Source organism: Centrocercus urophasianus, unplaced genomic scaffold (assembly GCF_019232065.1).
Source record: "Centrocercus urophasianus isolate 14NV4802_14NV808 unplaced genomic scaffold, USGS_Curo_1.0 seq_1456, whole genome shotgun sequence".
Lineage (NCBI taxonomy): Eukaryota > Metazoa > Chordata > Aves > Galliformes > Phasianidae > Centrocercus > Centrocercus urophasianus.
The window spans coordinates 2,354-13,783 of NW_024884649.1; the positions used below are offsets into that span (position 1 = coordinate 2,354).

The 11,430-nt window shown below is 62.5% G+C and overlaps 1 protein-coding gene across 1 annotated transcript in view; it reads left to right on the plus strand.

Annotated features, from left to right (window-relative positions):
* Nucleotides 1–11,424, plus strand: part of FOXO6 (forkhead box O6) — a 13,766-nt gene extending 2,342 nt beyond the window's left edge. Inside the window, exon 2 of the mRNA XM_042815262.1 lies at nucleotides 8,545–11,424. Coding sequence (XP_042671196.1) covers nucleotides 8,545–9,933 — 1,389 coding nt within the window. The 3' untranslated portion in view covers nucleotides 9,934–11,424. The remainder of the gene's footprint in view (nucleotides 1–8,544) is intronic.
* The last annotated feature ends 6 nt before the right edge of the window (nucleotides 11,425–11,430 follow it).

Here is an 11,430-nt window from a genome sequence, read left to right on the forward strand (position 1 = left end):
GTTCCTATGGGGCAGGGATGCTGTGGTGAGGTGGGAATGTTCCTATGGGGCAGGGATGCTCTGGTAGGATAGGGACGTTCCTATGGGGGAGAGATGCTGTGATAGGGTTGGGATGTTCCTATGGGGTAGGGATGTACCTGTGGGATAGGGATGCTGTGGTGAAGCAGGGATGTTTCTGTGTGGCAGGGATGCTCTGATGGGGTTGGGATGCTCAGATGGGGCAGAGCTGCTCTGACAGAATAGGGATGTTCCTATGGGGCAGGGATGCTGTGGTGGAGCAAGGGTATTTCTATGGGGCAGGAGTGCTCTGATAGGATAGGGATGTTCCTATGGGGCAGAGGTGCTCCTATGGGGCAGGGATGCTCTGGCCCCACACGGTCCCCCTGTGCCGCGCTGTGCACACATTTGGAGCTGCTGCACCCGATGCAGGGCAGCAGGCACCCGTGACTGACAGTTCTGCTTAATTAGGGAGTTGTTATTTTATCAATTCCGAAGCGCTTGAAGTTTTCTGCTCCAGCTCACGCTCTGCACTTGTTAATGGGAAACCAACACCCTGCGCCAGCGCCGCGCCTGCGGTTGGGAAGCTCAGCTCTGACACCCGAAATCCATCTGGCAGCCGCTGGGCTGCGCTTCGCTGTCCCGCCCCACCTATGGGGCTGCAGTGCTGTGCTGGGGGTCCCATTCCCCCCCACCCCCCCAGGTGACAACGGCCGTGGGTCACACTGTGCTGCTCTGTGCTGGGCGCTGTGCTGCAGAGCGGCTGCTGTGTGTGCGTGCATGGAGCAGCCCTGCTTGCACACGCTGCTTTGCACACCCCTGCACGTGCATGCACAGAGCAGCGTGGCTTGCAAACCCTCCTTTGCACTCCTGCACATGTGCATGCAGGGAGCAGCTCACCTTGCACAAGCTGCTTTGCACACACCTGCATGCGTATGCACGGGGAGCAGCGTGTCTCGCACACCCACCTGCACGTGTGCATGCATGCAGCAGCTCGGCTTGCACACACCGCTCTGCACGCCTGCATGTGTGCATGCCTCCCTTTGCATGCTCTGCTTTGGGCATCCAGTTGTGCATGCATGGAGGAGCTTGCCTTGCACACGCTGTGTGCACGGGGCTGTCCGCGTGCGCTCCCACGTGTGTGCACAGCCGTGCATTGCATGTGGTGTGAGTGAGGGGAGCATGGAGATGGGGTTGGGGGGATGGGGGGCAGCTCTGTGCTGGGAGGAAGGGAAGGGAAGGGAAGGGAAGGGAAGGGGAAGGGAGGGGAAGGGAAGGGAAGGGAAGGGAAGGGAAGGGAAGGGAAGCACCCGAGACCCAAAGCCTGCACCCTGCACCCCAATTCTGCCCCCCCCACGCCATGAACCTAAACCCTGCATCCCAAGTTCTGAGCCCTCCATCCCACACCCTGCACACTGCACCCCCAACTCTGTACCCGATATTCCCTGCACTCAGCATCCTAAGCTCTTCATCCCAAACTCTCCACCCTTTGCACCCCGCACTCTGCCTGCTTCATCCTGCGTCGTGCCCCACACATCCTGCACCCTGCACCTCAGATACTGCTGGTGTTGTGGGGGATGACGGTGTGGGGCTGGGGGATGTCTGTATGGGCATGGGAGATGTCAGTGTGGGGCTGGGGTCTTGAGATGTGGAGTTGGGGGATTTGGGTATAGGGTTAGAGTACTTTATACCCAAAATAGGGATGAGGGACGGCACGATGTGGGGCTGGGGGATGAGGAGATGCGATGTGCAGAGCTTGGGGACTTGGGGATATAGGGCTGAGAGACATCAGTGTGGGGCTGGGGGCTGTCTATATAGGGCTGTGATCTTGGGAATGGGTGAGGCTGGGGCAGGTGGATGTGGGGCTGGGGGGGTGGGTGCACCCTGATGCTGGGAGCTGCTGAGGGTTGGATGGGATGTGACCAGTGTGTGACTTCAGGCTTGGAGCTGCTCAGCCCCACGGTCCCACAGCACTGCACCATCCCTACAGCCATGGGCTGAACTGGGGGGCATGGGGAGCCCCTGCCCAGGGAAGATGTGGGGCTGCTGTGGGGTGGGCTGAGATGGGGTCGTTCTGATTTTAATGCCGTGGGGCTGTGGTGCAGGAGCTGGGTGGCTTTGGGATGCGTGCTCCCCACTGTGGGATGGGGCTGTGGGCAGTGGGGGCGCAGAGCCTCCCGCCCCATAGAGTCAGTCTGGTGTGCTTTGGGACTGGTTTGTAGGATTTGGGGTCTGGCTGATGCATATTAGGGTCTGGACCATGGACGCTGGGGTCTGATCTGTGGACTTTGGGGTCTGGCCAATGGACAGGCTTTGCATTTTGGCCCATGGCTTTTGGGGTTTGACTGATGGATGGTCTTTGGAGTCTGGCTGATGGATTTTGGGGTCTGGTCTGTTGGCTTTGCGGTCTGACCTATGGATTTGGGCTCTGGCCAATGGGCTTTGGGATGTGGTTCATGGTCTTTGCAGTCTGGCTGATGAATTTGGGGATCTGGCCAACAGATGGGCTTCTGTGCCTGTCTGATGGATTTTGGGGTCTGATTCATGAATTTTGGGGATTCCCCCATGGATTTGGGAGTTGCGGCTGCTCCTTTTAAGGGCCCAGCCAATGTTCTTCTTTGGGATTGGGCCCATGGCTCTGATCCACGGTCTTTGGGGTCTGGCCAACGGCTGGACTTTGGGGTCCAGCTCCCCGTTCCTGCGCTGTGGGGCAGCGTTTGGGGCCGGAGGTGCACGGAGAGGCTGTGAACAAAGGCCCCATTGAGGCACGGCGCGGCGCAGGGAGCGGATCAGGAGCCCGGCCAGGAAAAACAGCTCCGGGAGTGGGAGCACAGCGTGTCCCTGGCTGCGGCCTCGGCCCTCGGTACATTCTGTAGCCGAGGAACCTGGCGCGGGACGCGCTGCACCGCCGCCAGCTCCACGCGCCTGACCCAGCGCCGTGGGCAACCGCTGCGCAACGCCGTGGGGTCGGACCTCCAACCCCCCACCCCGCGCTATGGGGCCGGGGGCTCCCGACCGTGGGAGGGGGTAGGAAGGAGGAGGAGGGCCGGCAGCCAGCGGGTGGGCGCCGTGCCCGGCCGGCCGGGGATGCTTTGCAGGCGGCAGCAGCGTCTGATTCAATTACCGCGCGGTGTCGCGCAGCAGCCGGGGGGCGGCGGGGGCCCCACGGGGACGCGGCGCGACTGAAGGGCTGCCAGGTGCCCCCGAGACGGGGTCACGCCGTGGGGATGGGATTCTCTCCATGTTCCTCCTGCTGCCTCGCCCGCGCCGACCGCCCCCTGCACGGATGGGGGCTCCGTGGGGTTTCTGCCCCCTGCGCCCGCCCTCCATCCCACCGTGCTGCCGCGCGCCCTATTGGTGCCCCCGCCGTGCTGCCCCACGCCCTACAGCTCTCCCCATCCCCTCACCCCAACCGCATCCCCCAGTCCTCGCCTCCTGCTCAGCATCCCCCTGCTTTTATCCCCATTGGATGCTCCATTGCAGTCCCCCCCCGAGGCGGCCCCGTGTTCAGTATGGGGGGGAGCGCTTTGCCCGAAGGGTTGCCGTGTCCCTGAACAGAACAGTTTGGGGTGCGTGGGGAAATCTCGGGGTGTGTGTGATGCCCCCGTGCCCTGGGCTCAGCCCCGCTGTGGGGCACACACTGCTGGGGGTCTGTGGGCTGGGGGCCCCTTGCCATCTCCCTGTACCTGCAGGATGTCACCGGCCCCATTGTGCCATCGGGGTCTGGCTGGTGGACTTTGGGGTCCGATCCGTGAATTCCAGGGTGAGATCCATGGGCTTTGAGTTCTGACCGATGGACTTTTTGGGGTCTGGCCCATGGTTCAGTATTGGGGTCACGCAGTTTGGTTGATCAGTGCTCCCAAGTGCTCCTTGGGCTTGGCCCCTTTGCAGGGGATGTGGGCTGGGGGGCTTCAGGCTGGGGTCCTCCCCCCCCACTCCATGTACCTGCAGGATGTCACCGGCCCGCTGTTCCCTTGGCAACAGCAATGGCATCCCAACACCTCGCACACATCCCTCACCGTTGCCTGGGTAACCTGGCGTCTGTGGGGTGGGCAGGTATGGGGGTCCTGGTGCCCCCAGAGCGGGTTGTGGGGTGGGGGGCTGAGCAGCAGGGCCGGGCAGGGCTCTGTGCACCCATCAGAGCTGTGCTTTGCTCCCATTGCCACATGGGTTGATCTGGCAGCTGGAGCAGCCGTGCCTGGGCAGCGGGGCGGGGGGAAAGGGCGCTGTGGTGTGTGTGTGTGCATGGGTGTGCATGCGAGAGTGTGCATGTGTGTGCACGGGTGTGCATGAGTGGATGTGTGCAGGGTGTGTGTGCGTGTGCATGGGGGTGTGCATGCAAGGGTGTGGGTGTGTGCACATGCAGAGCTGTGTGCCTGTGTGTGTGCATGGGTGTGCAAGGGTGTGGGGCTGCCTGTATGGCTGTGTGCATGGCTGTGTGCATGGCTGGGGTGGGCATGCGTGCAGGGGTTTGTGCATGTGGCTGTGCACGGGTGCATGCATGGATGTGCATGGGTGTGCACTTGAGTGCATGCATGGGTGTGTGGGTGTGCACACGTGTGTGCATGGCTTCCAGTCAGAGCCCGCTGTCGCTGCTGCTATCCTATGGGTAACCTATGGGGCAGCAACACACCCAGTGCAGCAGTGCTGCTGTGGGTCCCTGCAGTGACATCCTGGTGCCCACTCACGTTGTGCCTCGTGGGTGCCTGTCCTGGGCGCTGATGGGCCAGTGGCTGGGCGCTACTCCTGTCCCATGGAGACCTTGTGGATCTCTGTGTATTTTTTGTAGGGTTTTTGTCAGTGTTTTGGGGGGATGTCAGTGCCACAGTGTGTGGGCACAGGGGGTGGAAGTGGGAGGGATGTGGGCTGGGGAGAAGGGGGGACACTGGGGAGCAGGGAGGACATCGGGATTGGGGCAGGGAGGGACTTTGGGTTGCAGCAGAAAGATTTTGGGGAGCAGGGGGACATTGGGGTTGGAGGAAGGAAGGTCATTGGGATTGGGGCAAGGGGACATGGGGAGCAGGGAAGGACACTGGGTTTGGAGCAGGGGAACATTGGGGTTGGGGCGGGGAGGGACATCAGGTTGCAGCAGGGAAGGATGCTGGGGTTGGAGCAGGGAAACATCGGGGTTGGGGCAAGGGAGAGACATTGGCATTGGAGCCGGGGGACACTGGGGAGCAGGGAGGGACATTGGGGTTGGGATAGAGGGGCATTGGGGTTGAAGCAGAGGAACACGGGTTGGGGCAAGGGAATATTGGGATTGGGGCAGGGGGACACTCTAGTTGGAGCAGGAGGACGCTGGGGATCGGGGAGGACATGAGGGTTGGAGCAGGGGAATGCTCAGATTGGAGCAGGCGGACATTGGGATTGGGGCAGGAGAATATTGGGGAGCAGGGGGACATCGGGGTTGGGGCAGGGGGACATCAGGGTTGGAGTAAGGAAGGTCTGTGAATTGGAGCAGGAGGACATTGGGTTTGGAGCAGGGGAACATCGGAATTGAGGCAGGGAGGGACATCGGGTTGCAGCAGGGAAGGACATTGGGGTTGGAGAAGGGGGATATTAGGGAGCAGGGGGACATTGGGGTTGGGGTAGGGGGGGCATTGGGGTTGGAGCAAAGAGGGACATTGGGGTTGGAGCAAGGAAGGTCTGGGGGGGGGGGGGGGGAACAGATTGGAGCAGGGGATGCTGGCATTGCAGCAGGCAATGCATTGCACTGGAGTAGAGTTTGGGGTCTCTGCTTTGGGGCAGGAGGGCAGTGCATGGCTGGGACACCCAGCTGGGGTTGTGTGGGGTTTGCAGGGCTGAGCAGTGGGAGGTGAGCGGGGAGCGGCTGCGGCGGTTGGGCTGCGGGAGGAACGCGGTGTGGAGAAAATTGAACCCAGGGGAAAAAACACTGTAATTTCATGCAAAAATTACACGGCAGCTCGGTGTGATTTACTGCAGCTATTTCGGTGGGCAGCTCTGGGGTGTAATTAGAGCATTACGGATAAGTGGCTGATGGGGGGGAGGGGGGAGTCTTCCCGAGGTGTCCCAGAGGGGTCCGGGCCAAGGGGACACCCCAAGGTAGGGCACGAGCAGGGGTGGGGTGACGTATCTGGGGGTCCCATCGCTATGGGTGCTCTGGGGGACACGGCGGGGCTGCGGGGACGGGGACACGGTGGGACCCCGAGGCGGATGCTGTCCTTTTCAGAGGGGCCCCGGAGTGATGGCAGCTGCTAAAAATCAACCCGCTGCCATGGCAACGGCATCACTCCCATTGCAGAGCTTGGGTAGCAACCAGCTGTGTGGCAGCAGAGAGACCAGCGCCGGGAGAGGGCTGCTCGACCGCCTCCTCTCCGGTGGCACCTCCTGGGGATGGAGGGCAGCCGCACCCCGCGCCAGCTCCGTCCCTTTGGGTCTGGCTGTGCTGAGGCTCCGTCCCCGGCCGACCTTTTCCCCACCCCATCGGGTGATGAGAGACGGCGGCGGCGTGAGACGGGGCAGGAGCTGCGGTGACGGCTTTCAGGCCACCGCTGCGCTCCTTGCGTGTCACCACCTGCAGTGGGGCTGCGCGGACGCGGCCCGTCACGCCGCTAATGGGCATTTGGTTCAATTAGCGGCGCGTCAGCCCCGCTCCGCTCAGCCGGAGCGCTGACCCGAATACGCTCGCCTCCATCGAGACCCCCGTGGGGCTGCCCGGGGGGAGAGAGGGAGGAGGGGGGGACACGGCCGCGGTGCCCTTCCCGGGAGCATCCCTGCCAACCCCGCCCTGGGAGGGCACAGTGGTACTGCTCCTCCGTGTCCCCATGGGGCGCTTATGGGGATTGCAGGGTGTGATAGGATGCTATAGGTGGGGCGCGGGCGGAGCGGTGCTGTGGGTTTGTGCGCAGTGCTATGGGGCGCAGCGCAGATGTGGCCATGGGGCACTGCAGGGTTTGAGGCTGGGTATGAGGCGATGCGGCGTGGCCAGAGGGCTGCTGGTAAGCGGTGCTACGAGGCGGTGTCACCCCCCCCCCTCAGGGGCCCCGGGGCCGGCCCGGGGGCCCCCCCCCCCCCCACCAGGCGCGGTGTCCCCGCGGATGCTCCTAGCGATAGCGGCAATTTTTGTGTAAGAGGAGTAAATCAGCACCAATTAACCCCGGAACCGCACTCGTGCGGCCGAGCACTCATCAGCAGCCTTGTTGGGGTCCCGCGGAGGGGGGAGGGGGTGGCCGGGCCGGGGGTTCCTCCGGGCCCCCATGTGCCCCCCACGGCCCCACCGCCACCCCCCGACGGACGGCCCTCCCGGCGCTGCCAGATGCGGATCGCCCGGCAGTCGCTCCGCCAAACAATGGGGTCCGGCTAATCCTCTCACAATGGGACTAATTGCTAATCAGACCGATTTCACACCGCCCGCTCCCCTGACAATGCGGCTCGGCGGAGGGAGCGGCGGGGAGAAGGGACTCCGTGGGGGCTTTGGGGGTGGAGGGTTCTGCGCTCCGCTGTGGGGGAGCAGGGCGAGGGGTGGGTGCTGAAATTTGTGTGTCAGACGGCAGGCAGAGAAGGGGGATGGGGGCACCCGACACCTGGGTGTCCTCAACCTTGAGTGTCCCCAGCCCCCGTTGTCCCGAGCTCTGGGTGCCCCCAGCCCCTGGGTGTGTCACATCGCTATGGTCCGTAACAGAGCGCCCCCATGCCCTGGGTGTTCCCAGCCTCAGAGTGTCTCCAAGCCCTGGGTGGGTCACATCCCAACAGTCCTTTTCAAGGTGTCCCCAACCCCCCGGGTGCCCCTGACCCCTGGGTATCCCCACCCTCAGGGTGTCCCCAACCCCTGGGTGTCCCCCAAGCCCCCACGTGTCCCTGTGTGTGGGGACAAAGTGGCATCACGCTGCTGCTGGCTCTGCAATCATGACGATGCTGTGTGCTCCTCTCCAGTCCCCTGCAGTTCGCACTGCAGCACGGTGGCACAGTGCAAGGCTTGGGCTGTCAGGTGTCCCCAAGGAGGACTTCGGGGACAGGGAAACCTCTCGATGCTGGAGGCGGCATTGTGTCCCATCTCATCCCTTCTGCCCGCCCCCTCCCCAGCTGTACCCAGGGCCGTGCAGGAAGGGGTTAATGGCCAGCCCATACCTGCAGTTGCATTTTAAAGACGTGAAATTAAAGCCCGTAATTTATTCTCCCCACACACGAAGGAGCAATTAGTTCTAAACACGGCTTAATCAGTCAGCGCGAGATTGATTTCTGTAGACTTGGATTTGGTGGCTGCTGGCGAGGAGCCAGCCTGGGAGCAATCTCCAAATAAATGAAGTGCAGAGAAGTAAGCCATTACATAATATGATAGATGAGGCTGGAGCTCACTCGCCTCTTCATTAGTATTCCGCTGTACGCCGGCGATGGCACCAAACTTTCTCCCCAGCACCTTGGTTCCTTCCCCTTCCGCATCCCTCCGCACCCCTCCTGGGGAAGCAGGGAGCTGCAGCGGCATCCCACGAGCTGCAAGGCCTGAGACGTTCTCCTCCCTCGCTTGGCTTCCTCCCCTCTGCAGGCGCAGTCCCCCCCTGACGTCCCCTCTGCTTGTTCTCCCCGCAGAACTCCATCCGGCACAACCTCTCCTTGCACACCCGCTTCATCCGCGTGCAGAACGAGGGCACAGGGAAGAGCTCCTGGTGGATGCTGAACCCCGAGGGTGGCAAGACGGGCAAGACGCCGCGCCGGCGGGCAGTCTCCATGGACAACAACAGCAAGTTCCTGCGCATCAAAGGCAAGGCCAGCAAGAAGAAGCAGCTGCAGGTGACGCCGGAGCGTGGGGACGACAGCCCGAGCTCGCAGCAGGCCAAGTGGTCAGAGAGCCCCGCGTCCCACGCCAGCGATGAGTACGACGCTTGGGCCGACTTCAGGACCAGAGCCGGCTCCTCGGCCAGCACGCTGAGTGGGCGCCTCTCGCCCATCATGGCCAACCGTGAGCCCGACGAGCTGGAGGAGGACGATGGCACGCCGTCCTCCCCGCTGATGTACCCCAGCCCCTCCAGCACCGTGTCCCCCTCGCTGAGCGCCCGCTGCTCCGTCGAGCTGCCTCGACTCACCGACCTGACCGGTACCATCAGCCTGGGGGAGAGCCTGGGGGAGAGCCTGCTGGAGGACCTGCAGGACGGCTACAACATGAGCCCCTCGCAGCCGCTGCCCCTGCGCCAACGCAGCTCCAGCTTTTCCTTCAACTCCAAGTGCTCCAGCATGGGGCCGGCCGCCAACACGTACTGCGGGACCATCTACAGCCAGCCGGCGCTGGGGCTGATGCGGCGCCTGCCCATGCAGACCATCCAGGAGAACAAGCAGGCCACCTTCTCGCCCGCCGCCTCCTACCGCAATGCCTCCTCGCTGCAGGATCTGCTCTCCTCCATCTCCTACGCGCACAAAGAGAGCATGGTGCCGGGGGATCTGCCCCCTCCACCGCCCGGCCCTGCGGTGCCGTCCCGCGGCCACAGACAGAGCCCACTGCTGTGCGGGGAGCAGGGCATGGCCTACCCAGCCCACCCGGCCCCTCTGCTGAAGGGCAGTGCTCTGTACCACCCACCGCCCGCCGGCCACCACCCCGCTCTCAATGCCAGTGCCTTAGCCAACCCCGTCAGCCTTATGAGCCTGCCCGGTGACGCGTGCGGCGCAACGGCCATGCCGCACCACGGGCACCTGCACCCTTACGCCGCCAACCAAGGGGCGCACATGAGCCTGCTGGATTCGCCCTACGCGGGGGCTGTCCACCCCCCGGTGTTGGGTCAGGACAGGTTTCCAGCAGACCTGGACCTGGACATGTTCAATGGGAGCCTGGAGTGCGACGTGGAGTCCATCATCCTGAATGACTTCATGGACAGCGATGAGATGGACTTCAACTTTGACTCAGCACTCCCGCCGCAGAACGCGCTCAATGTGCCCACGCTGCCCGGTGGCCCGCAGCCCACGAACCAGAGCTGGGTGCCCGGGTGACCCCCGCCTGGCGCCCGCCTCCGGGATGTCACCAGGGGAACGCTGAGACAAACTTCTTTTTTTTTCCTTTCTCTTCTGCCTTTATTTGTTAAGATGGGCTAGAGCCATCGGGTCAAACTTGTGATGAAACACAAACCTTAGGGTCCTGGATGGAGATGGGGTGGGCGTCGGGGGCAGGCAGGAAGGGCAGCAGAAAGGGAACCCCTCCCCAGAGGGTCTGAGCACTAGTTTCAGCTTGGCCTGTCCTTGTGCCGGTGGCCCTTGGGCCGGGTGGAGGAGCAGGGACAGCTGGTGATGTGGAGACTTGCTCTGTGCGTACTGCTTTCTGGAATGGGGAACACTTTGCTTGGAGACACCTTAGAAAGTGAGTCCTCCAAGCAGCAGTGCCAGTAGAAGGGAGCCTGCCCCAGGCTGGGGGCTTCATCACCTCCAAAACCCTTATGGGACCTGAGCTCTGCGCATGCGCCCAGGTCCTTCTGCTCGGTGCAGGGGCCAAGTGAGAAGGGCTGGTGATGGAGGAAAGGGTGCAACAGCACGTGTGCACTGTGTGTGCCAGCGGTCGTGCTGCAGTGCTGTGATCGTGCTGCAGTGCCCTGGTCACACTGCAGTGCCGTGCGCACGTTGCTGTGGTCACACTGCAGTGCTGTGGTCACATTGAAGGCCACGCTGCAGTGTCACAGCCACGCTGCAGTGCCATGATCACAGTCTGTGTCATGTTTCTGTTGCAGTGCCATGGTCACTCTGCAGTGCCATGGGCAGTCTGGCTGGCAGCTCTGTGTGCGGTGCTGGCGCTGCCTGCCTGGTGTGGGCTGTGCCGTGGTGTCAGTGCTGGAGCTGGGTGCCCTGTGCATGAGCCGGGGGCAGTCCCAGGGTTGGGGAGGGGGGGTGTATTTATTTGATTTCATGCACTCTTTTGCCATTGAGTTCTTGCGTTGGAACGAAGGGTCGAGCTTGGGGAGGGGAGGAGGAGGCCACAGCAGTGCTTGTGCAGCACAGAGCTGTGTCCACCACCTGTCCCAGTCGGGCTGGGTGCTGGGACTGACAGCAGGAGCTGGGGGCTGCAGTGGGGGTTGCTCTGGGCATCCATGGGATGCAGCAGGGCTCCTTCTGCTGAGCCTGCACGTTGTCTCAGCTCAGCTCTTCCCTGCTGGCTCCAGCATCGCCTCCGCACCGTGCTGCTGGTTCTGCTTGGTGGTCCCACTGGGGCCTGTGGGTGGGCACCCTCTGTGCCTCCCCCAGCTCTGGGTTTGGCAGAGCAGTGCCACCATTCACCTCTGGCCCGGGCACGTGGCGGGCGTAGTCTCTAAAGACATTCTTACAGGTTAATTAATTATGTTTACATTATTTGATCATGTACAGAATTTAATATATTCTATTATATATAATCTTTCTCGAATGCTTTTTTAAAAAAAAGGATTATTCTTTGGGTCAGGATCATCCGTTTTTGTACCACCACCTCTTGTTTCAGGCGTGTTTCAGTCATTGGAAACTGATTGC